The sequence below is a fragment of the Lepidothrix coronata genome, unplaced genomic scaffold (assembly GCF_001604755.1).
Source record: "Lepidothrix coronata isolate B3197 unplaced genomic scaffold, Lepidothrix_coronata-1.0 Scaffold12, whole genome shotgun sequence".
NCBI classification, from domain to species: Eukaryota; Metazoa; Chordata; class Aves; order Passeriformes; family Pipridae; genus Lepidothrix; species Lepidothrix coronata.
The window spans coordinates 528,365-555,190 of record NW_016690192.1 but is presented as its reverse complement, the minus strand read 5'-3'; the positions used below and the strand labels follow the sequence as shown (position 1 = coordinate 555,190).

The 26,826-nt window shown below is 38.1% G+C and overlaps 1 protein-coding gene across 5 annotated transcripts in view; it reads left to right on the top strand.

Annotated features, from left to right (window-relative positions):
• The window catches only part of SPATA6 (spermatogenesis associated 6), a 40,040-nt gene extending 13,475 nt beyond the window's left edge, over positions 1–26,565 (top strand). For 2 of the 5 annotated variants that reach the window (XM_017805588.1, XM_017805587.1), the window contains exons 6-14: positions 158–238; positions 2,389–2,667; positions 4,284–4,371; positions 6,039–6,079; positions 6,912–7,022; positions 7,795–7,970; positions 17,036–17,135; positions 20,250–20,338; positions 24,118–26,565. In XM_017805588.1, the coding sequence (XP_017661077.1) occupies positions 158–238; positions 2,389–2,667; positions 4,284–4,371; positions 6,039–6,079; positions 6,912–7,022; positions 7,795–7,970; positions 17,036–17,135; positions 20,250–20,338; positions 24,118–24,298 (1,146 nt within the window). In that variant the 3' untranslated portion in view covers positions 24,299–26,565. Of the gene's footprint in view, positions 1–157; positions 239–2,388; positions 2,668–4,283; positions 4,372–6,038; positions 6,080–6,911; positions 7,023–7,794; positions 7,971–14,392; positions 14,454–17,035; positions 17,136–17,714; positions 17,755–20,249; positions 20,339–24,117 lie in introns of those variants that run through there. The other 3 variants (XR_001873253.1, XM_017805589.1, XM_017805590.1) reach the window with 3 other exon arrangements.
• Positions 26,566–26,826: the final 261 nt, after the last annotated feature.

The window sequence follows — 26,826 nt, the reverse complement described above, 5'->3', positions numbered from 1 at the left end:
TTTACCATTGCTGTTNAATTATCTTTATTAAAGGCTGAAATTAACAAAGGAAATGTCTGAAAATTAGGAATAGTTTGTTACATTAGGTGACATTTACCTCTTTGATACCATTTATCTTCAGTTGGAGCTTGATGTTCAATTATTGTCTCTCTTCTAGGGAATTGCACCAAAACTGAGATTTTCTACAATCTCCCTTATTGCAGAAAGTCTGTTAAGCTCAGGAAGGAGTCACATACAGGTTAGCATAATTTAATTGTTTGCAATTTAATTTCCAGATTTAATATTGATAGCCTTGCTTCCAATTTTTGCATGTGCTGCTCACTTCAAACTTTTCTCATTCTTCTGTTGTGGTTAAAGCAGTTATCATGGGTGCTTGACAACTTGATTAAATTTTTAATCAAGTATGAGTAAAGAGTGAGTTTGGTGCATGACAGTAAATGCTGAGAGTTCCTTGAATCTGAAACAATTATCAGCTGCTGTGTTCTGTGATCAGCTGAAGTGTCAGTCCCTGGTGTATTTGTAGGTGGGAAGATGGCTTCTCACCATTTGTTACAGGCACTTAAAATTAAGGACAATGAAAACGAGGTGAAGTCAGACAAGGTACATTATTAAAACCAAACCAATTAATTTAATTGTTTTCCATAACTATATCATTAACGGTCATGGAAATGAAGATTTTATTTTTTTGAAATGGCTATCACGTATTTTAATCTGGAAATGCTGCTTCTGCAACAAGTGAAGTTAAAGGTGAAGAAGCACTCTTCTCTGGTCTCACAGATTGGAATTTTGGTTTGGTTTCCTGGCACAAGCTGTCATGTACAGTTACTCTTACATCCTTCTTTTTTTGCCATATTATTGAAAAATGGTGCGGCATCATTAAAATTGAATGGTTGTTAGGAAGTGTTGCATGCAAAGACACTTAGGTGAGTTTGACCTGTTTGTGGCATTGTTAATGAGTCCACGGAGAAGTTTCTTCCAAATTTGGCAAATGAAATATATTGAGACAGAAAAAGAATTAAAAAAATCAGTGAATATTGTCATTGTCAGAAAACCTGATTCTGTGAAGGTGACTTGAATAAGGGAGTTTGATTTAAAATTTAGAATGTCCCTAAAAGTGTCTAATATGTTATGAATAGCATATCAGATTTGCTTGTGTTAAAGTGAAGATTTAGTTTCACAGCTGTTGTAAGCCAGAAGCAGCACAGCCTACTTCTAATGAAACCGAAATTAATCTCAAAGAATTAGGTCCAGTTTGTGTGGGCCAGTTCCATCCTCTGTCTCACTGTCAGCTGCACAAGTGGTAGTTCAGGCTGCGTGATGTCAAATTCAAACTGTGTTGATGCAAAACAAAGACACAACCTCAGCCTCACTCATGGTTGGGTGTAGAGAACTGAAGGCAAGCTGGACATTTTATTTTTTGGGTTCCTGAAGTAGTACAGGCAACATGCAGATTTAAGACTAATGCCAACTAGCTTGAGCTTGAAAAAGAAGTTCTAACAGGAACAAAAGTCTTGCTATACCATTATTTTTTATCTTTTACAACCTGTGAAATTGGGCCAGATTTCACCAAAAAGCCTGATTATCCATATTGCAGTATTCAAAGTTAAAACATGCTGCTGATTAAGTAGCCTGGTAAGAGCTGTAAAATCTAGAGGGTTAATGGCCAGCCATGGTGGTGTTTATTCTAAGATTGGACTTGATGATCTTGGATGTCTTTTCCAACTCTAATGATTCTGTTATTTAGGAAGATCTTTGGAGGATGGTCTTAAAAGTTTTGGGGTTATTTTTTGGTGGGGGGGAAGTATTTTTCTTGACTAAACTTCTTGATTATAATTCTTTAAAGAAACTAGTAAAATTCACCATGGTCCAAGAAAATATGAATTTCAGAGAATGTAATTACACTTTTTTTAGGCAACTCTAAATGGATATAATTTAAACTGTTAAATAGGCTTCTGTTTTAATTTATATGTGTTATTCTAGATGGTAAGAATTTTAAAAGGTTAAAATAAAAGTTTAGACAGATGGAAATACACTTCAAATCTGTGTATGTCCAATCCAGGTAAAGTTTGTGTAAAATACACTTGTGACAAAATTCAATTTCATTTTTTACAGTCTTTGTACACTAACTGTGTCAGAAAGCTAATTGAGTAAGTATCACTTAACCTTAACATCTAACGTGTAGTAATGTGTGCTTTAACCTTCTGGTTTCAGAGAAAATGGTAAACATGTTGTTTTTTAAATTGCTGTTTGATTATAGTTCTGTGAGGGGAACTTCAGATGGCATGGCATCTATGTCTGTTAAATTATTAGTTCCTTGTTTGCATTACGTTCAGTGATCTTTGTTCTCCAACGCTGTCGAATCAGATCATTTCCTCTTCTTCGCTTTAGGCTGGTCTGAATGGGGTGCATCGTTCAACCCCAAATGGAAAACTGCACACAAAGGTGCTGAAGAAAAACACTCTCTCACCCGAGAAAAGCAGGCACAGCTCGGCATCAAAGAACTACGAGCAGCCCACAATAGCTTCGAAATCACGCTCTCCGTCCCCGTACACCAGAAGACGGATGTGTGAGCTCTCAGAAGAAGCCAGGCAGCGCCTGGCCCATTTAAACCTGGGTCCTCACGAGTTCAGAAGAGAAACCGATAAACCTCCGTTCGTAGTTAGACGGGTTTGTATTCGCTCCAAAGTGCTCCCAGCTTAAGCTCAGATCAAATATTGTTCTTTCGCTAAATACCGCTCCAGAAATTCATTCAGCTCTGAGTTTAGATGAATAATTTTTCTCTCCTTAGCAGTCTGTCACATAGTGATTTAAACGTAAAATTAACTAAAATAAAATTTCTTTTATCCGCTTTAGTAACAGACAAAGATCAAATTCTTTCATGAATATCTTGGTTAAATTCTCTGAGGCCCCATTTCTTTTCTTCCAGCGCACTAGACAGGATAATAGGTGTATAAATTCAGCTTGGAAGTAATTGATATTAGTATTAAAAATTCCTGAATAAGACTTTAAAGAAAGAGTGTCTAGTCACATTATGAACACTTACACTTCCTCTCTTTCAACTTTTTTTTTATGTTGGCATCCTGTGATCTTTGAAGCACTTCCCTTGCTCAGAGCTACATCTCGAACACTCTGACTTAGAGTTTGTAACATAAGGACTTTTTGCCATACATGAAAAATTGTTCTGATATTAGGTACTTATTTAAAGAAATTGTGTGTAAGAGGTTTAAAATGAAGGGGCTACATTTCCCAGCCACTTGGAGGATTATATACTTCTATTTATTCTTTTCCCCTCTTAATTTTAATTCTGATTGCAACAATCCTTTGGTTTTAGTAAACCACTTTGAACGTGTAGGGGCAGAAATGGGGTTGTTCTTATCCTGTGCTATGACATTATGATTTGTCTACAGTTTTGGACATTGTCCCAGGCAGTGAGATAATCTAGTGTTTAATTTGTTTGCTTCTCACTTTATTTTTTTTTTCAGTATCTGTACAAATTAATTAATAATATCTTGTCAAATTTCAGAATTCTTTTCCAAGTTTTATTCTACTTATAGGTACCTTTTAGAAATTCAGAATAGCCTTAATAAGTCATTAGTCATTTATTAATCAACTGTTTCTTTCTCTCAGATATTTTTCTTTCAACTCCTTTTATTCAGTTCTTCTGGTTTTTGGTCTGTAGCTGAAGTTCACAGTTTAATTATGGCATCGTTAACACTGATTATTGATTTTCAATGCTTGGCTATGTTTGTATAAAAAATGAAAAAGCTTCTCTGTTAATTTAGCATATCCTGATTGTCATGGCCTTTCTAGACTGAGAATGCTCTTTTTAGGGCATCTTTACTGTTGAGGACTCTTTTGGCCTGGAGACTTTGTGTTACATGAAGATTAAAATTGGATTATGTCAAATGTAACTTTTTTAATTAGGAAGAGATTCAGATCTGTCTTGGTGAGATCTGAGCTGTTTAGAATAAATATGAGACACCAAGAATTGTTTAAAAACACTGCAGACATTACAGATGAAGGATAAACTATCTGCATTTTCTTTTTTTTTTTTGGACAATAGGATATTCAGAGTTTTCTAGACCATTCTAGAACTGTTTTGTTTTATGGACAGTAATGCTAATAATACACACTAGCAAAGTGTTATGAAAATAGTTTTAAATAGTACTTAAAGAAGAGTAAAATATTTTAGAAAGTACTAGATGTGATCTTATGAACAAAACCAGAAAAAATAGGAATTGATACATTTGATACTGAGTATTTTAACAGTATTTTTGCTTCAGGTTGAACAAAGAAGTCCTGGTGTTAAACTTCATACCTGGTGTTCCATGCGCGAAAGCGCAGCGGGATCCTGGGCCAAGGCAGACCATGGTCAGTATTTCCTACTATAGATCTCACTAGTGCTTTTGATTTCTGCAGTAGGTTATTTTGTTTGGGTGGGGTTTGTTATAATGTGGGGGTTTTATTTATTATAAAAAAGTCAGTCTGTAATGGACAAAAAGCTGTTAGTTCTTCCTAGGAATAGGAAAAATACTGAATAAACTACTGCTTCCAAGGGTGCCCTTGAATAATCCTTTACCTCCTGAAACTTGGAACATAGTTCTACATGATGTGAAAACAGGAGTAGAGAATACCAAAGCCATACAGGCGAGTGCTCTGTTTCACTCCACTTGTTTTGGTGAGTGGATAGTGGAGCAAATCAGCACCACGGTTTGTGGGTGTGTTGACCAAGCTTGGAGTGCTGATTATTTTGAAGTTCAAGGGCTCTGTTTCTTCAAAAATGAATAATGATTATTTCAGCAGTATTTGTGAGTAGTGAGATCAGTGACTTACCATTATTAATGAGCATCCAGGACGTGCTCCAATATCTGCTTCAGCATTCTTTGGTAACAGTAAGTGAGGGTTTAATAAAAAGTGTGGGACCAGAAATTTAAGGAAGTGCCCTAAAACTTGATTTTATTGCATGTGTCTGACAATTTGAGAATTTTAATGAGTCTCATCAGTATTTGTTTATGTTTGCTGTGCCTCATTTTATTGCATTTCCTCACTAATTATAAATTGTTTACATCAAATCATTATGAACAGGTTATTTTACATTTGTTGTGTGTCATAGCACTGGGTGCTGGATTGTAAAGGTTTCACATTCCCTTTGGGAACAGGCTCACCAGTCTGTGATCTCTGAGTAATGTAAGAGACCTATTATCATCTGATACCACTGCATACTTACAAACTGAGTTGGTGGTTTCTGGCTAGTAGTTAGGAGGCTGAATCTACCTCAATATCCAGAGGATTTACTGGTCACTTGCCTGTGTCTTGAGGCTTATCTGTAACTTCTGAAAAAAACCAGATTCCTGGGATTAGAAATCTTAACAGACAGTAGAGTTTAGTCCTTTTTTGTTTTTCCTGGGTCACGGTGTGAGGGTTGTTCAGTACAAACTGATATAGCAGATCAAGAAGGCAGACATAATTTAATGGCAGTCCCCCAGGGTTGAGGTGCATATTGACACAGGTGAAAAATCCCAACCCAGTATGGACCTAAGAGTTTCCCAGTGTAAGTTTCCACGGGCTTCATACTCGTGTCTGTGGGTCAGTGGCGAGGGAAGGAATGCAGAGGTGATAGGAGGAGGGAGAGTTGGTCACAAGGAAACTTGTTCAGAGAGGATTAGTAAGGTAGAGTAATGTACATGAGAATTTTGGGGAATGGTAGAGCTTGATTTGATATTGATTTAGGCAATGAGTAGCATAACAAAATGTGCCCCTTCTGTCTATGCAAAAAATGGTGCATACCCTGATTCATTATTATAAACATTGTATTCCATTAAATGTGAAGTCATGGTTTTCAGCTAAAGAAGGTGATTTCCTGAAAGATACTGAGGAGACTGTTTAGAATTTCACAGGGTATAATAATAATAATAATAAATTGCTTTAGTTCTGTTTGGGAGGAGAGGTAAGATGCCTTGTAAAAGCTTTTCATAAAATTTAGGACATTCAAATTTCTTTTTAATTTCTTCTGACATGCACCTTTTTTCTTTCTCCAGATCCTTCTCTTCTCGGCAGCTACAGACCCAAGAAAGCTGAAGTGAGTACTGTGAAGTGCTATTGGTAACACGTTTTTTTGTGAAGCTCTGAGCTTCCTAATCCTTCTTGGATTGTCTCGCATAGATATTTTTGAAACTTTATCTATTTCAGTGTCAAAAGCAAGAAAAAGGACATTTTAAACTGGTCTAACCCAGTTAAGGCCTGCTGATAGGTTATTTACAAACAGTAAAGGGAAACTTAGGACTCTGTAAAGATGCTTATGCCTGCAGGTACAGAACTTGGTTTTCCTTGGCATTAAGGCTTGCAACAAGGCCATAGAAGAGTCTTTAAATGCACTTTGCATTTGCCTTCCCAGTCATTCTGAGAGCATTCTTCCTTCTGGAATTGTATGGAAAGGTAGCACTGGTAGAACTGGCAAGCCAGTTGTGTTATTTCTTATCCTTTCTTTTTCAGATTTTAGCTTCTTTGTGTATTAAAAGGATCTGAAGATTAATGCCAAGGTTCTTTTGGGTTTTGGTGGGCTTTATTCCTTACATCCTCATTTAGTTGTTTTTTTGCCTGTGTTCCTGTAGAAATTGTGGGTTTAGGCATTTAATTATGTATGCCCTAATAGATTTCCTAATGACTGGGAAAACTGGTGATAACAGGGAGGAGGAAAGAAGGGGAATTATAAGGATAAACCTTGATATATGTTAAATGCACTTTCAGACTCTAAACTTTTATTACCAAGGATTACCAAGTTTCGTGTACCATGTGAGTCTAATATATTGTGCCACTTCTGGATTGTTCCATGGCTGTAAATGAGAAACAGTAAAGAAAATAGAGAATTTCTACTAAATATGCTAAATATCTCTTCCTTTTTTTATTTTAAGGTCACATTATCACCCCCATCCCTCTGCCCCTCCCCACCTCCTTTGCCATCCAGTGGGAAAGTAGATTGTAGGAGCAGTCATTGGAGAATGCAGAAGATAGCTGAGCTACAGGTTAATTCATCATGTTCTTGATGCCACCAATCACTTGTGATTCTCACAAAACCAGGTTTGAAGAGAATGTATCTTTCTCTTGACAGAAATATAATATAGCTTTGTTTTAGAGGAGCTGTTTCCCAAAATTGAGGAAAAAAAAGCCCTGCAGCCTGGAAAGAGCTAATGAATAACCTTATTATTGTTGATCTGGTTTTGGTTTTTTCCCTCAGCTTTGGGAAAGTGCTTCTGTAAAAGTCTCCATGCCAGGGAAAAGGGGAGTAATCCATGGCAACATTTTAGTGATGTGTTTCAGGTTAAGAGGAACTATGAAAGGTTTAACTAGTATAGTGAAGAGTGAGTATAAGATGAGTAGATGGGCCTGAGTCTTCCCTCGAGGAACAGCAAATTCTGAGAAAAAAAAAGTCTTAAGAATGAGAGATCTCAGAGTGAGGAGGAGTCTAAGATTTGAGTTGTTCAGACTCTCAGGCATTATTCTGAATCTGTGATTCCTGGAAAGGGTAAGCCTTTAAACTCTGCAGTCATAAAAGGTGATAAAAGGGCTGTTACAGCAGACTTTGCCATAAGATGGTGTGTTAGTTACCAACAGATTCCTCTGACACTTGTTGATTACTTTAGTCTAGGGCTCTTTGTATGAAATGAGGGTCCTTGTTCTTTCGCCAGCAGACAGATATTCCTGAGTGTATGTACAACCTTTAACCTTTTGAGTTGAGAAATAAAAACACAAAAACTGTACTCATAATAAATTTTAGCTTGGCGGGGTATTTTTCAGGCAAAATCTGCTCGTAGAAAAGACTTGGACGGTTGTGTTGTTTGCAATGAGGATGAGCTCTCAGGTCCACCCAACAGACAGTCCCATTCTGCTGGTTCATTAGAGCGTTCAGCACCTCCTGCATTTCAGGAGCATTCCCCGAGTTCTGTGCTGCATCGGTCTTCTCTAAGGGAAAGGTAATGACCTGGTTTTGTTTATGAAATTCTGGAATTATTAATGTGAACAGATGATAACAGTACTTGCACGTCTATAGTTTGCATGTGTGGAGGTGTGTGGGCTGAAGGGACTGAAAAATCATCTGCAATAATGATGTTGTTTGACTTTTCCTCAGGTCATGTGTTTGCCATCACCTCTCTGCCTAATGATTACAATCCTAATAACGTGGCAGTGAAAATCTCTGTAACAATGACACCCCAGATTTCATGCTGCCAATGTCCATCTGAAACAGAGAATACTCAAATCATCAGTGTTTCAGAGGCAATTAGTATCTCAGGAATGTAAATACAGATACATGTCAAGTAGGTTTTACAGGAGGTACTTGGAAACCTTTTTCCCTTCTGACTTAGGACTAGTGTTTGTAAGCACGTACTCGTTGGCTGTGCTGTACTCAGAGTGTGACTAGTGTGCATAACATGCTTGGGCAGCTTTAATCTACTCAGTGTATTATATTCCAATCTTTTTGCTTTATTGACATCCTAAGATTTTGTTTTGTTTGAATTGAAGCGTGGGCCTCTGCAGCAATTGTGTGTACATTAATTGCTATATTTAAATTAGTTTTCTTAGCAGTCTCCGCTGACCCCAGTGGGGTTGGGTTGGAGACAGTTTCTAATAGCCCTTAGTTCTGTGGATTTCCATCCCTGGATTAATATTTTGGGCACACTTCACAGCTTCAGTGTCTTATGAGAGTGGAATGGAAGAATTATCAAAAAGCAACAGATGGTTCAATGCTTAAGCCCTGCAGTCCTTCAAGGAGAGTATTCCCTACCTCCTGCTGAGTAGAAGGTGTACTTGGTGCTTCTCTTGTAAATTCAGTGAGTAAGTTACGGGTTTTGCTTTGTGGGAGCAGAAAAACTGTGTACAAAGCTGGGCCTGAGTAAGCAAATACATATAATAATTGGGAGAAACTAAGGATTAAACTGATGTCTTGTCCTAAATGCTGAAGATGTACTTTGGTGGCTGGTTCATTCTCTGTTTGATCCCTGTTGCCATTGGTACCCCAGGTAGTCAGTGCTTGCAGGGTGCATTTTACAGCCTACACACAGCCCAATGCTTGTTTTCAAAATAGAAAAACTGTCTCAGTTTTTTCTTTAAAAAGAAAAATGACAGATGGCAGGTGGGGACTGAATTTTTAATACTCACAAAGATCAAGATGGTGTTTTAACATCTTCCTCTGCTTGAAAACTTGTTTGTTAGTTGTTCTGTGTAATAGTGTGTCTTGAGAAGTGCTTTGCGGAGATTAGGATGTATCTGGGGTTTGGAGGAGGTTCCTTTGTCATCTTGTCTGCCTCCCCACTCTCTTCTGACAATGTTTGTGCATTAGTTACCCATATCTGGGGAAGAGATACTGTCATGGTGACTTTTTTATCCTTTTCTTCAGCTGGATTCCTTATGGAGGGGTTGGGGCTAAATTATATACACATTTTATTTAAAGCTGATGGGGCGCCTTCTGTTGATAGCAGGAAAGCCTTGTGTGTTATGAGCTGCTGTTACATGCATAGTAATTTAGTCATCTGCAAGTTAATCTTGAACTTGTCTGAATGTTCTTGCTTTTTCTCTTTATGAGCCCCTCTCCGGAAGAGATTTCTGATCTTGTGAAATTATGTTTTTTCTTCTTATTAGAGCAAATGTTCTCAGCTCATCTGAGCTGTAACATCTCTTTATGTAAAAGATGTAACCATTTACTTCTGTCATCAGAAAAAAATTCAAAATGAGAAATAAAGGGCATAGTCTAAAAATTTTGATCTCTGTTTCATGCTGCTGAGATAACAATGGTTTTAGCTGATTGTGTATTGAGAGTTATACTTGGAATGACAAACATGGTTCAGAGGTCAGTGTTTGGAAATGCATGCAAACACTGCTGTTCAGATCATAGAAATACAGGAAAAATCAGCAGTACTGAAAGTATATCAGTGTTAGTGTAATTGAAAGAATATGGAGCCTTATCTCACAGCATTTGGTGTTTATTTCCTCAGTTTTATTTTGAATTACAAAGACAAATTGCTTAGCACATCCAGGCTATTTTTTTTAATGCTAGTCAATCCACAGTCAATATGAAACTTGACTCCCCACCTTGACCTTTAGTTCCCTCTTTTCCCTTTCTTTTTCTAAAAAGTAGTGTGAAGTGATGTCTGCCTTAGGAGTACTTTCCAGAGCCCTGCTCTGTAGTTCTTAAGCCACTGCAATACTTTTTAGTGGTACAGAAATTGTGGTCTTCCTTATGCTCCCCTGAGCCCCTTTGTATCCTTTCTGGCAGTTTTCAGTCCTTTTTCTATGAGCCTGCCGGAGACACCACAAATCAATCCTCTTCCCTTTTCCCCACTGGGTTTGAGACAGAAGCAGAACTGATTTACTACTGAACCAGACAGAAAAGTTTTGCATATTTATTTTTCATACTTTATTTTTACATTATTTACATCACTTAAGGAAACCATTTGCTGATGCTGAAAGCTGACACTCAACAGAATGATGTGGCCATACAACCAGAGGTCCTTTCCAACCCCAAATACTCTGTGATTCTGCGATTTTTGGGTTGTAGCTCCTGTGCAGACCAGTGGCACATACACACCCTGGAGTTCCTGCCCTCGTGTGTGACCAGCAGTGTGTCAAGGCAGGTGACTTGCCCCCCCCAGTCTGGTTGGTTGTGCAGAGATCAGTGGCCTCTTGTGCAGGGGTGAGCATCCTGAATGCCTTGGGAAAGAGCATTAGTACTCTGTTGTCTCAGTGCTGCTTCAGGAAAGCAGCATTTGAGTCCAGTCCTTGCTTTCGTCGTGCACATCCCTCCTCATGCATTCCTAGAAGATGGTGTTTTTCTTGGGGACTTACAAGCTAAGCCTTCCCTGCAGCACTGAAACCTGCAGCAAAGTACCTTTCATAAAGGAAAGGAGAAATAGTGAGATGGATTCTGTAAGGTCAAGAAGTCCTTTGAGCAGAGCTGTGTGCTGGCACAAGAGAAATCCTTTTCTCAAGAGACCACAACAATCATAGGAGTATTTGACTATTTCTGTTATGTGAGAGGCAAAGCTACTTCTCATGCATTTGGGATCAAAGGATTCTTTTTCCTACTCTGGAAGGAGCACGCTTTTGCTTTTGTTTCCAGACTGAAGTACAGCTTGATATCTTTTTTCATGTTCTCCTGGTTATGCTGCTGCTATGTGATCTTACCTACTATAAAATCTAACAAAAACCTAAGTTCTCTTTGAAGTGAGAGAGAGGTTAACTGTCTGGATCAGATGCCCTTCTGTAATATTCCTCTATTGTTTAACTACCATATTTTTATATTATCTTTTTCAAAGTAGTAGGGAAAGAGCAGCATGAAGTTAGATATTGCTAATGATAGATATAATGATAGATAACAGATATTAATGAAATATTAGATCCTACATGAAGTCCTTGAAAATTCCAGTTATCAGAATCAGTGATCTTGAAATGTGTCATGCCAGGATCTTGGGGGTTAGTTTTGTTGCACAGCAAAATCCAGACACAGGTAGTTCGCCTTTAGAGGCTGGCATGCATCCTAAGACAGGGTTTGCTTCTGTGAGAGTGTATGTTTTCAGTGCTGAGAACTTTCTACTACAAGGTAGAACACTGAAAAACATTGCAGACTTTTTAGGAAAAAAGCTTGCTCTGGGGAGAGGCTGCAAACTAGGTTTCCTGTCTATTTCTAGCCATTTAAAAGTAATTATTTCTGATTTTTGGAATTCAGTTTGGTAGGAAGGTTGTCCTTGTATGGTTTGGGTTTATCAATCTCACCTCTTGGGGAAGTTGACTTATTTTGTATTCTTTAAGTTAGCTTCTGGAATCAGCACTTGAAAATCAGTTATTTCATACTATATTCTGCAAAACTGAGCAGTACCTGAGCCTTGTTTCATATTTTTGACTAACATCTGTACTATTTGTCATCTTCATTGGTTGGTTTTGCTGCAGCAGTAAGTAAATTTAAAATTGATTGCTGTCAAAGCCATTTTGTGTATAAATTAATAAATTCAGAAAAGATAGAAGGTAATGGAAAAGCTTCCAAAGAGCATAAGGAGGTGCAGCCAATTTGTGACATGCTAATGATTTAGTACCTGAATGGCTTCAACCTTTTGGGGGCAACTACTCAGCTGGAGTATTGACTTTCATTGAAATCTCGGAAGCTGTCTGCCATTTAAGTTTCACTTTTTCCATGAGGATGATGTATAAGGGCTGGGTATGAAAAGGAGAGAAAAGAAAGCATTTACTAATTTAAGAACTCAACACTGAATTTGTCACTAGGCTTCAAGGCCCAATTGTAAACAGGGCTTTTGAAAGTAAGAAAAACTACATAGAAAACATGGGAAATTTTTACCTTTTTTTTCATTTCTTACTGAAGAGGGAGAGCAAATTGGTACACAGCTAAGCTGTCAGCTTCTGCTTCCAAATATTTAGGCTTCTGTGCTTTGATTTAAGGCCTTGGCTGTGTGTAGTTGTTTCTGCTCCATAGTAATATTATGCCCTTGTGAAGCATCCTCCCTCCTCCACTGCAAATATTGTGAGAATGTCGGGGGATTGTGTTGGTATAACTTCATTACAGTTCAGGCTGGTATATACCAAGATAGTCTCTAAAACACTTCAGAGCTGCATCTGCACTAAGTTGCATAGCCATTGGTCATTTTAAGGAAAAGCAAAACAAAACTGTCCTTGACTAAACTGCCCAGAAAAACTCTTTAAATGTAGCCCAGCTTTCCTATTGTGCCTCCATACAGACTAGTATACACTGCAAACTAAGTCCATCGTACTGAATTACCACTTCATGTCCTCTTAAATGAGAATAAAGCAACTTCTTTCCTTACTGTGAATGCTGAATAAATGCCTGCATAGACACAAAATCTGGGAGAGGGTTTTTTTTATTTCAGAATCAAATATATTTGGCTTTGTTGAGACTCTCTCCTGTTCCATGTATAAGTTGTTGCAGATACTTTCAGGAGCTTTAAGAGCTCTTTCTCCCTCTTCCCCCCCATTACAGTAGCGTTGTCTCCATTTGTGAATCTGGTACTACAGGACTTCATTGATTTCCGCCCTCTGATAGTTTGTCCTTGTGTGTGGTTTTGCTCAGCATGAAGTCTGTGTCTTTGAAGCTGATGAATTCTTCGTGGAGGCCACATGCACCGAATTGTTCACGAGGCGAGGACGTGCCATGGTGGGGGAAGGGGTCACGATAGGCATTGCAAATGTTCTGCAGCAGGATTTTGCATTAATTCTGCTGATATGAAATGTATTAGTATCTCCTGCTGAAATGTGATATTAATGTTTTTGCTGTGTGCAAGTGGATGATTGGATTGTCTGACATTTAAAAGTTCCTATTTATTACAGCTCTCGAGTTTGCGAGCCGCTGTTTGAGTAGAGTGCATGGGTGGATGTATCCTGTTTGTATTTCTAATGGAGTATTTCATCCTAATGGATAAAATTATACATGAAAATAATCTTTAGCACAAAATCTACACTGTCTGCCTGGTTTCTTTTCTTTTTTTCATCATGGTAGATGTTGTCTGTATGACCTTAAAAAAAAATCCTTATCTCATAAAAGAAAATAAATGCCTTTAGTCACATTACAAGGGAAAATGGTTCTGTTTCCTTGATCAGATTCAACACAACATCTTTGAAATTAATCTTGAAAAGTTCTCTGATTGATCTGGCTTTTTCTAGGTCACTGAGCTATATTTCCAAAGTGTTTATACAATCTATTGGAATCAATAAACAATTTAAACTGATGTAACTGCAGAATGTTTGCAAGTCCCAGGGAAAATTGAAAGTATGACAAAGAATACAGCTGTAGAAGTTTATTTCGTTTATCAGGACAAACAGTCATTGAAATGAAATGACTTTCCTTTCATCACTGCAATATGGTAGTGACACCTTAATCACATAAATAAGTAGCTAGTCATTTTAAAGGGTCGTTACTGGTGATTTTGGGCAAATGGAATCCCTTTATTTATACTCCAAGAAGCTGTGCTATAAAGCCTGTTTTATAAAGTATTTCCAATAGGAGAGTTAGAATATCATAAAAAGGTTTCACTTCAGATTATAGTTGTTACATTTTAGGCATGATTTTATTTTAGTTTGCGTTTCGGTTGGTGTAAATATTAACATTATACTTTAAACGTGGATTAGACTCTATAGTTGTTACTAAAATTAGACAATAAAATACTAGAAAAGCTAATTAAAAAGAAGCTAATACCGTTTTTAATCACCCTTAAGCTTTTGATTTTATTTTTTTTTTTTTTTTGGTAAATGAAGTTTGTGTGAGTGGCCAACGTTTGTTATACCACAGCGCACACTAGTGGATTGATCAGTAAAATCACCTGGAGAAAGAAATTTAATAGTTCACGAATTAAGTACTTAAATCTTCTTCTTCTTGCAGACATGGCCGTGTATTTTCTAAGTGAATACAATAGCTAGCTGGGTTTTCTTTTACATTGCAGGTAAATACATTTACCTCCAAGGATATTTGTAAATTTAAGGTTAATAACAATGATCTGAAATCTTACATAAGAATTTCATAAAATTTATTTCCCAAAGGCAATATATTCCAACTTCTCAGAGCCAGCCACCTGAATGTTGGAAGAAGAGCAGCTGCTGTATAAATAAGAGAAAATGCCATGACTTCATGAGTCTATCTTTTATTTGTCAAATGGGAAATGTCTCACTCTTACTGCATCTAGGATGCACATTTTTAAACATAGATTTCAGAAGTCCTTTAATATCAGTAAATGTTGTAAATCCTAATGGGAAGTCATAAGATGATAATACCTCTCCTGCCCCTTTCCTTTACCTCTGTTCTTTGAAAAAAAAAAAAAAAGAAAGTTTTTTTTTTTACCAAAGCACAGGTGGTGATAGAGCACATGCATTGTAATGCAGTACATCAAACTGGGTTTGACTGCATTGGGGAAATGAATGTTCCTGCCTGCTTAAGGGACTCACACTTCTGTTTCTTTAAAGGCCATGCTTTTCTCCTCTTAACAAAATCCACAAACCATTTTACTTTCATTTAGAAAATGTTATGTGAGGTCTTTCAGTGCAACAAATCACTGGATTCTAGTGTGCAAGACAATTGTGCAGTGTGGATTTGCCATACATGCTCCTGGGCTTGAAATTAATTGTAAATGCTCAGGATGCCAATACAAGTGTTATGACCAGTCTTGTGAAGATTCTTGCCTGTAATGGTCCCAAGATAACTGTTAAAATCATTAGAAATATGGAAATACATCCCCCAATGGATTATATGTTTTGTCCTTTCAATATTGTGTCATTTCTTGGCACCCATTCTTGAAGAAAAATAGAAACATTCACGAATAGGTGATTTGATTTAAAGAAATTTATAGATAAGCTGAAAATACTGGGGCTGTTTAGAACCGAGAGAGATATTTTGGAAAGATAAGCAACAAAAAGTGCATCTAAATAAGTTGATTAGATAGAAGAAGATAGAAGAAAATAGAAGAAAATTACTCAAAAGCAGAGAACTGGTCACTGTCTACTAATATTTCAGTCTATCTCTCTCATAATAGAAGGGCTGATCCAAAGGATAGCAAAGAGTTCTGTGCCCTTCCTGTAACCTTCAAGGCAGCCTGGCACTTCCCATTTTCAGTATCCTGCTTCCATTAATTTTAACACTGCCAGGCTACTGTTTTGTACTGAAGCTTTCTGTGTGTATACTTGGTTTCTTCTTTTTGGAAGGAGCTGTACAGTTCTTTAGCTGTGTTGAAATTTCTGGAGGTTTGGTGAAGGTGAACTAAGCCAGGCACGATCAGACTGGGGATTTGAGAGTGATAGACTGGATAACACAGGGAATGTGATAAACTGGAGAGGAGAGGGCAGGAGGACTTGCAGTCCCAGTCCTACAAACCCGCTCAGAGCCCACTGTGGAATCTCAGGGTTCAGGGTCATGATGTTTCTCCACTGCATTAAATTTGTGAAGGCAGCTGTCAAAGTATTGTTGCTGTTCCTGGTGCTGCTGGTCCACTGAGGGTATGGCAGCTCTGCCCTGCTGTTGGCTGCTGTTCCATGAGTTGGGATTGCAGTGGCATGGCTCTCAGCTTGCCCAGTGACCCCTGTTCATATGATGATACCATATCATGAGTTTTTATTTTCTTGGTGCAAATTGAAGTTCTCAGAGGTTAGGAAACACTGAAATGAAGGTGCACAATCTTCATTTGGCACCCAGTTTCTATCCATTGTGATGAGATTGAGTAAGTAAACATTTAATAACTTTTCCCCAATAATTCTTTCCTTATATTGATGTCCCTTTTTTTTTAAATACATTTTTTAACGTACTAACACGTGGTTGGTGTGTAGATGATTCTGTTCTTAAAATATTATTTGCCTCCCTTAACAGACTGAGATTAACTATTGATATGAAATTTCTGGCATGTTCTGAACTTCTTGAGAAGGATGAGGGGATTTTTTTTAGTAAATGGCAAAAAAATGTGATCCAAAACATAAAAGGGTAAAATCTAAAAGTAGCTGTTAGTTTCAAGTTACTCATACCAAGGAAGCAACCTGCTTTTTAATGTAAAAAAGCAACTTAAAATGTAGTCCCTCTTATGAAATAAAGACGTTGAATTTGCTGTTCTCTAACTCCATGTGTTTTCCAATTTGCACACACCAGGGTTATCTTCCTGTTGATTTTTTCCAGTGAAAATAATTCCATGTGTGCAATACTTCCTTTAAAGAGAGGAAAATGAAACCTGATCACTGGGAATAGTGTAGCTTTTCTGTTCTGTAGGGACAATACTCAAGTTACAAAACTATCAACATTTTCCGTGTTTTGCATCTTCTGTTGGTGTTGTGGCTGCATACTGTTTATGCAATGCTTTGAAATGTTTCTTTACTTGTACCCCAGAGGAGAGAAAGAATCAAATCTAAACACTGTGCATGTTCCAAATAGGAGGAAGTAATACATGCTTCATAATTACAAAAAAAAAAAAAAAAAAGGAAATCTGAGTCGAAAGCATGTTTGAGCTTTTCAGCAAGAAAATATTTCTTCTCTTTGTTTTTCTTCTTGCAGGTTTAGCTCTGGTTGGCCTTCACCAGCAAATGGAGATGAGATCCATAAAAGAGTGAAAAATATTTTAAGGACACACAGTGCTAGGCAGCGCCTAATATTTGTAAGTAAGACTGCAAACTCAATTCTTTCTTTTCTCCAAAATGACTGAGGAAGAAAACTGTGCCTACAGTCTTGGATTTGTTATAATGTTGTCCTTTGAGACAGCCTTGATTGTAGAAATACGGATTTGGTGTGTGAGCTCAACTATTTCACACTGATTTCAGCAGCCTCCTTACGTGTAGCCTTTATGGGCAACTGGTACCTCTCATGGGTTATTGAGGACAGTTACATTTGGTTTTATTTTTTTATATCTGGTTCTCCACTTCCAATTTAAGCAAAAAAAAGGTTAAACATGTTGTGCAGCTGCACATCAGCAGCTGCTTGTATCCAGCTGTTTATAGAGCTAATATTATTCTTCAGATGTGTGGTTTTTTTCCCTAATTACCTGGCTTTCAATGAACAGAGCTCTTTATCTAATGAGATTACACATGGGATCAGAATATTTTGCCCTTGATGGAATTTTGAAGTGTGGTTTAAGACAGACAAAAACTTTTCCTGTTGTGATTTTGAGAAGCGCGGTTGTGGCACAGCGCAAGCCAACGCATTGTACCAACTGAATAACAACATTGTTCATCTGCAGGGAACTTAGGGTCTTCAGTGTGAGGTGAGGTGAAAGACAGGTAAGATAAAAAGGATGTAAGGATGAGAGCTAGGTAAGATTATGATTAGGAGCTCTGGTGAAATTATCATGTCCCCAGATTTAGCCATGTTGGGCAGCTCCTTGTCTCACCTCGTTCTCACCTCATCTGATTATTTTCTCCTTTCTGTCCAATCTTCATTTTTAGCTTAGTTGTGGGTTTTGTTTTAAAGTCAGAAAAACCTTTTCTCATGCATACTAAGACTGTTTGATCTAGTTCTTGCTGTACCTCCCTGAGTTTGTATATGAATGTTATGATTTTGTGAGCTGCTGCCTCTCAAACAGAAGATGCCCATCACATTTCAGAATAGGTACAAGTCATGTAAAATGCTTCTCTGATGTTTCAATGAACTTAAGATAACAAATTGGATTTCATGACAGTCCAGCACCTACCTTTAATGAAAGTTTGCACAGCCTGAACTATCTCCAGTGGTCCTTGACTACTTTCCTTGAACAGCAGACCATGACTTTATGATAAAAGATTTACTAGTTTGTTACGAGAGTTGGATGGTTGGTTACATGGTCTCTCCATACAGTTAAAAAGACTGTGAAATATAATGGGTAAAGGAGAATTCAATCATTTTTTCCTATTTACTTTTTTTGCTTATATCCTTTAAAAGTTCTACTCTAGAGTGACTTACACATAACGCAGCAATCCACTCGTTACTGCAGTACTGCACAAATGCACACGACTTTGCAGACAATGTGTTGGTTTCTGCCCTAAAAAATCCAGCTGTTAGGGTGTTGGGTCTTTAATTACCAATCTGCTCAGAGCAATGCTGGTAAAGGACTGTATATCTCACTCCATTTTCTTCCACTGAGCAAAAGGATGCTACAGAGAAGTCTTGTGGTGTTTGATAGTTGTGTACAGCTGACTTGTGAGCGCTGTGCTAACAGCGACTGACCCGATTAAAAAAAATAGACAAAAATATCAGTTCTCCTTGCAGTGAGTACTGTAAAATACACCAGGATTGGTTGTGCTTCCCAGATGGCCCAAAATCTAGGCTGCGTTGGTGCACAGTGGGTGGATGAGGTAAATGGGTCATTTTTAAAGTGAGTGAATAGTAAAGCAAGTGTGCTCACAAAGTGGTGAGCAGATTTTGACTCCAATCCAGAGCCTTTTCCAAACTTTGAAAGGTTAAAAAGTATCTCTTATTCTGTTTCATTCCAAAGATCCTAATTCTAAATAGTCATTCCCCAAAGTACCCAGCTGTGTCTTCCGAAATTTCATTTTCATAGTGTTCTGTAAAAATAGTGTGACTGGAGCTCTGCTGCAGATTCCTTAGGGTGTCCACTGTAGCTTTCTGCTGTGACATTCTGACAGTACCGTAATGTTTCCATCTTTTTTTGCTTTCCTGAACATAATTTGCCTCTGGCAAATGCTGCAGAGTTTTATTTACCACTGTACCCCATTTCCTCTTCAGTGCTTTGTAGTCTGTGACTGCTGAAGGAAGAGAGCTTTCCTGTTTACAAACACACTTATTACCTTGTATTTCACCACAATAAATTCTCTGAGGTTTTTCCTCATCCATACACCTGCTGTTCAGCTTGCTCTGCATCTACTGCTATATTTATTGTCTTTTCTCCCAGTTCTGTGTTACCAGCAAGTGTGATTATTTTTACTGCACAGTCTTTTTTCCAATTATTTCTCCTATAGCATGAAAGATGACTTTGTTTACTAATCCTTACAGCAGTTGGCTTCTGCTGAAAGCATCACTTAGTATCACCTCTTAAGTAGGGTCTTTGCTCTTCAGAGTAGAGTGAACGTGGTTGTGTGTGGTGGAATTTCTACCATCCCATCTGGGGTGAGCAACTGGCTCCCTCCATGTGAGGTGTTTTGTTTCTCCCTTACTTAAGAGGGCAAATCTGGGTTAATTAATGTCTAGATATCATTTGGAAGGTAAGACTGCATCAGAACAACTCCTAAGAATACCACTGAAGGGTCATTAAGGGTATCAGATATTTTTTGAAGTTGAATAGGCGTGTACTCAGTCCTGTGTATGGAATCGAAGTATTCAGATGTGTAAAATGCTTCTGTCTGGTAAAATGCATGAAATGGATAATGAGAGCTCATTATGAATCATAATAAGTTTTAGGTTCTTTTTCCCCTTTTCTGCAAGAAGCGAAAGTAAAGCAGTAGGCAGTAGGTTTCATAACATTTTATCAACATGTTTGTTGGGGGTTATTGAAGCTTGTGCTGTCTGCATAGTACTCTAGATCTACACTGTCTAGAAATTCTTTCCAGTTTATTACCTTAAAATTATTAGCTGAATTGTACTGAACTTAATTAAAAGTGTTCACAAATGGCATTTGGCTCATTACACTTTGTCCCTTTCTCCCCCAAGAAATGTAAGTTACTTTAATAGTCTTCTAAATGGAAAGAAAGTATTTTTGAAATGAGATCATTGTAATCAGAAACCAAGGTAATGAGAATTTGATTTCTGGGTTTTTTTGGTTTTGGTTTGTTTGTTTTTTTAGGATGAGAGTAACTCATCAAAAGGAGACGTGACTAAGACAAGAGAATCTTCACATAATGCACCCTTATCCATGAGTGAACTGCAGAGCAGGTATGGAGTTTTTCTCTGACCAAGACAGAACAGTCATACTCAATATTGCCCTTTAAATGTAGCTAAAAATTTCTCTTCCCATTTTAGTCTGTCATATATTGCACAAGGAAAAGGCTTCTGTAGGAGTTAGTCATACCAAGCTTTTTCACCTAAAAGCAAAATGCAGTTAAATATAATTATGCCTCTGATGTTGTTTTGGCACTGTAAGTGCCTAAGCCAATATAGTCTTCATAAAACACTGATTTTGGAACTGGACTTGGTTATAAAAGTGATTCTTGGGCAGTAGTTTTGGGCTTTTATCAACCAGAGAGCAAGTGTCACTTTTAAAATAATCAATTGGTTATTTGGTTATTTTTTTTAAACTATAGGAGTGCAAAAAGAAATTGAAGCTTATTTATTAATATGGTTTGAGGCTGTTGCTTTGGTTAGTTCCTTTTTTTTTTCTCTTTTTTTAAACTCATATGTGGAAAAAAGCATTTTCAAAAAACACATTAAATTTATATACCATAGTTTAGTGATTCAGCATGTTATTTCAGAAGCTGTCTTGGAAACTTGAGGTCTTAAAAACCTGGTTTATTTGGGTTAATTACTATATGTACTACTCACATACATGACTAGGGTTTCATTTCAATATTATAAAACGCTGAATTGATTTTGACAACTTCTGTAGCAGAAGTTATCAATATTGATGTTCTCTGTGTGTGCACACAGTATTTTGTACAATGTTTTCAGTACTTGTTTTGAGGAAAGATACTAAGTAATGTAAATCTTTTCTGGGCTCCTATGGCTTTTCTGGGTTTTTTTTATATTAAGGGAGAAATCCTAGAACTGCGGTGCTGTATTTGAGAGGTGTTGCCATTAGGAAAGAAAAGGTTTTATTTTGATAATTAAATGTGACACAGTGTTTTGTAACGAAGGCGTCCCAAACCACCACTGTAATACCACTGAAAGGAGGGTATTTCAATATGGGCATCCTAGTGAACTTCTACTTGCAGTTTGTAAGCTCCAAAAAGTTCATTTATGACTTGCTGGCTGTTTTTGCAGTTCCTGTGGTTTGTAATCACCTCTGTGCAAGGGATCTAGTCACTGAGATTTTCATATACATGTGAAGCTGCTGCTGCAGTTGTGTATCCCTGTACCTGTGCTCACTCCCGTATTCTACGTGTAGCCTTTTTGCTCCCTTTTCCTTTGTCCTGACAGCTGGTGCAATTAAATTGTGTAGGATGTGTTTGTGAGAGAGAAAGTGCAAGTTTTTGTTTTGAGGCAGCTTTGGGACTTTGAGATTGATGCTGAAACTGCAGACCATGAAAAAATGAAAAACAAACCCTAATACTACAGAATCCTGAAGTGATGGGATATGAAATGTGGCACTCAAGTTGGGAAAGGATTGCTCCTTGGGTTTAGAGGCCGGCAGCACTGGGGATGAGACATAAAAGGCCTCGAGGACAGTCTGATTGCTGAGTCTTTGCCACAGTGCTCATAAACAGGATACAAGGACAGAGACAGAGTTCATGGAAGGACATGGTACTGTCGACCAAATTTTGGCAGTAAAGTAGATGGATGATTGAAAACCACTGGGAGTAAGGAAAAGGTCTGTGTTTTGTGAAATATTTAGTATATGATTCACTCAGAAAAGAACTTCTGGGACTCTTAAAGGAGATGTATGAGGGAACAAAAGCATATGACAGGTATTTCAGAGCAGGGAGTTGCGTGCAGAAATCCTGCTGTTAATATGATTTGTGAGTGTAATTCCCAGATTGCTTAGCTCAGGTCGTCAGCTGGTTTCCAGCTGAGACAGGAAGACTCTTCCCTAGCTTGGCTGTATCTTTGTCCACACCAGTGCCAGGTATCTCATGCACAGGGACTGGCTAATGGAAACACATACAAACACATCCCTCCCAAAAGAGAAGGGAAAATTAAGTTTATGTTTTCTTGTAAGTCTTTGTCAGTACCAGAATAAGGAACTTGTGGAAGTTACTGTTGGGTTTTGAGTCTTTCCTTTACTGCAGTGGTTGGAGTTTGAGTGTCTCTAAGTACATTCAGCTTTTAGGAGAAGAAAAGGCAAACACAAGGCTGCCTGCAGGAAATGGATTCCAAGGAAAAGAGTGTCAGAGCTGTTTGTTGTCCAGTTACAAGTGCCACTCCTAGTGCTGTGCTTACTTGCTGGCCTCAGAATTCTCCATCAGAAGTGAGGTACCATGAACTGCAGAAAGGAGGAGGTGAAACTTCAGTTGTTGATGAGTCCCCAGGGTATTGACTTGTCTGCATTTCACATAGGCCTGTATAACTTCTGTATTGATTTTACTGATTGGTGTGTTGGTTTCTTTGTGTCCAAACTGTGAAGCACAGTTGACTTGGGACGATAAACAGTTTTAATTTGCTTCATGATATTGACTGACTTTAAATGTTGGAGATTTTTTAAATAAGTGTGAAAGTGGCCTTTCTCCCTTTTTAGTATTGGAACCACACACAAGTCTTGTTGTTTTCATTGGTATAGGTTGGCATCACCCTACTATTTAAATGTAAGAAATATAAAAGCAAAAGCTATTCCTTCTTTTGCTTTTCATGGGACAGTGGAAAGTCAGGGATATGAATTTAGAAAACTAATCTTATATTTTCCTCTTCTTCCCTCACTGTTTTCCATTCTTGAAGTGAAAACCTTGTGTTTTGATGCAGTGAGGTACAAATGTATTCGTGGGTCCTTTGGCATAAGGTTTCTTTCAATTTTGTCACATATGTGGGCTGATATTAACTTGAGGACAAAGTTTTAAGTACTGCTTTGAGCATAAAAGACACTATCATTAATAAATTATATGTATATAAGAAACTGTAAAGCTTCCCTGTAAAATGTAATCCATTTCCTGAGTGAAGATGGTCACTGTAAGCTTCACACTTCCAATTTCATTTCCCAAACTGAGAACATTTGCAAAAGGCTGAAGATAACTCAGTCCTAATTTTTAAGTGTCTTCAGTGCCTAAATCTCTGAGCAGACATGAAATATGTCACCTCAGTAGTCATTTTTTGCTGATGATTTTTGAGCTACTTGTTTCATGCTTTATTACAAGGAAATTGCTCATTTAATTATATGACACAATCCTTTGTTTTGAAAGTATCAAGAGGAGGCAAATAGTCATGATGCTTAGATACGAACGCTTCGGAGTTGTCAGTGTTTTGTAATGACTTTCAGAGTATAAATTTCACTTCATGGGTCTAGGAAATAATTTCTCAGAGCAACTGAAAGATGAGCCTGTATTTGTGTTTAGTATTAAAACAGTGACACAGAAGATGGGGTGTGGAAGGAACACTTGATTGCCACTATATCATAATGTATTTGGTAGAATACTTATTCCAAGACGCTTCCGATAGAGCACTTTACAGCTGCAACCATGGTAATTTAATATACCCCTGATAGATTGTCTTCATATTGAAATAGCTCCTTGTGGTTACAATTTAACCTTCAAAGGACACAAAAATCCTACTGTGTTGCTCTTGCCTAGTCACACAGCCTGCAAAAATACAGCAAAATTACTGCATGTTCTCAGAAAATTAATTCTCTTTCTGTTTGGGAGGCTTTATAAAGCATAGTCAGGTAAGTGGGGGAGAATTTGTGTGAATGAATAACTTGTGGTTCCCATTTCTTAGAGGTAGCTGCAGTGCAGTTTTTGTTTCAGTTTGTACAAGGTAATATGTGCTTAGCAGCTCTGCATTTGTATTTCTGCCGGTTTTGTGCCTCTGATTCCTCTTCCATGTCTTGTTTCTTATCTTCTTTCCTTTGACAGTTCACCAGTGCAGCAGAACGCTCCTGTTCACTTGGATAATGGTGAATACTGGTCCAGTCGTGCAGCTGTGTACAAAGACAAGCCTCACAGAGCGATCTTTGAAGAGAGCCTCGGAAAAATATACAAAAACATGTACCAAAAAGTTGCTGGCACTGTTTCAGACCAAAAAACACATTCCTGATAGCAACTCACCTGAAAATGCACAGTACGCAGTGTTCACATTTGTAACTAAACCTATTTTTATATAAGAATATTTTTACTCTATTTTTAAGGTGCCATTATGGTTGGGCATATGGTTGGAAAAATGGGGTTTTGGCCTGTGTTGACATTAACATCCACCCCCCAAAACAAAGGAACAAAAAATCAAGCCCCTCTATGGTTAAGCAAGATGGTATTGTTCCTTTGAGACTATGAAAACAGAGTCATTTGAAGATTAATAGGTCTGCTGGACATTCCTGTCTGACATCAACTCAGGTTTCAGCTGCAGCCAGTTCTTATTAAATAACTAAAACTATTTAGTAACATAAACAGAATTGATTGAAGAAACAACCAATGCTAGTGGTCAGAGAGGGGGTCTAAAGGGGAGGGTGAATGTGAGTGGTGTTTTAAAAGCGACCCATGTGGGACAAAGGGAATTGTGTTCTAGAAGATTGCCTTTGAATTGTTTATTTTGGAGAAGGGCAGAAACGCTGGTACTGTAGGACCTAAAGGCATGTTTTTGAAGTGGTTTCAAGCACCTTTAGCAACAAATATTCTAATACTGTGAAATTTTAAAAGAAACCCACCCAGCCCAGCAGTCTTTGTATCAGATGAAAGGTCATCTTCACACACCCTTTGCATTTGAAAGTTTCCAGGTTGTCCTGAATGCAGCCATGACATTTGCCAATTTACCTGTAATTTTAAAAATTATGAATAACAAAGGAGTGTGCAGGGGGAAAGACTAGAGCTAGTGAGCAAGCTACTTGTGTTCTGTACAGGCCTTCTGAAATTCCTGCATCACAATCCCACCTAATTTGGAGCCTGTCCTTCCCAGTCTGCTGGGATCCTGTTGGCAGAAATCGCTTCGTTTTTGCTAAAGGCCACCAAATGTTCATCAGCAGTTCGATGCTTTCCCTGGGGATGGAACCTTTTCAGCCTTGCATTGAGCAGATCCCACATTAGCAGACCAGGGCAAATTGCCCATCTCTTGAAAAGCAGAATGTTTTAAAAGGGCAAGAGTGTCCATCTCCCGCTTCCTTTCAGAATGGGGGAAAAAACAAATGCCTGTTCTGGCTCCTTCCCTGTCTGAGCGAACAGATTCAGTTTCTCCGATGCCATTTTACCTGTTTGATTGGATAAAGGATAAAGCTGGGAGTACAGATGGCAGAACATATGACTGTAACCTGCCAGCATGCCTAGATAAACAAAAAGTTGGTCTACTCTGCCTTCCGTCCTTTAATGCTGAGACAACATAATTGATTTGAGAAAGCAGTTGGTGAGCAATTATGCTGGTGGGAAGGCACGTTGAAAGGCTGTGTGCTTCTGTTTCAGGAAAGGGGACTCTCAGAGGAAGTGTCTCACATATAGACATTTCTATTCCTTGTAACTGTTAAAGCAGTTGAAGTGGATTAACACTGATAACTTCCTGTCCCTGATGCCATCTAGCACATTAGTGCTTTCAAAGGGCATTAGTTGCACAGTCTTATGCTGTGGAGAAGTGTGGAGTCATTCTATGAAGTGAAAAGTAAAACTTCCCCAAGCTGTGCCCCTGGTGGCCATGGAGTGTTGTTCTACCAGTACCTGGTGTTCATGGGCCTATTCCTGTGATCCCCTATTGGTCCATAAAGGAATAGTTTTCTTGCTGTTCAGGAAAGGTATATTGAAATGGATCCTAAACAGGTAGGGCAGATTCTGAGAGATACTTTCCAAGCTTTTGGTTTAAAAGTAATCTATTAAAATCTAAAGGTTGTTGCAGTTTCCTGTTTGTGTTTGAGCTGTAATATTCAGTGTTAGTCTTATGGTATCCTGCAGTTTGATTCAATATTCTCTGTGTATTCCCTTCCCAGTCTCACAGTCAAGTAGAAGTTACAGTCTTCTGAAGATTGGCTGCTCCCCTTTGACCTAATCTAGTTCTGTGACATAGAAAACCTGTTCGATTTTTCCTTCCCCAGTAATCCATCAGATTTTAGTCCCTGTTTGTTTGATGTGCAAGAAAACCTGAATGCTGAAGCTTTGTTTTGGGGGTTTTTTTTGTATGGATGAGTAAGGACACAGGTTGCCATGAATTCGAGACATAAGGAGGAGATGAGGAAGGTTGGAGGCCACTGCGAAAAAGCAGAGTAGTGTTCTCAAGGGGTCCATAGGAGAATCTGGGGTGTATCTGTTTAATTCCCCTAACTAAAGAAAGGAAGCATATAGTAATATGTCAACTTTCGGTTTTCATCAAAGATGAAAACATTTTCAGCAAAGGTAAAAAATAGATGGGAGAAAATAGTGTCATCTATTGAATTTTGACCAGTAGGAATATTCTCAGGGTAGCCTTCTTATGCAACATAACAACAAATGAAGCAGACAGACTCTATGTTTGGCCCTGGTCCAGCTGTGAGGGGAGATGGTGTGTATAATGTCTCTCTGAATCAGCTGCTGCAGGATATGTTTCTCTCTTGGGTCAGTCATTCCACAGCTTATACGCCGTGATACAGCAAAGAGTGTTCTCTTCCAAGTGCTGTG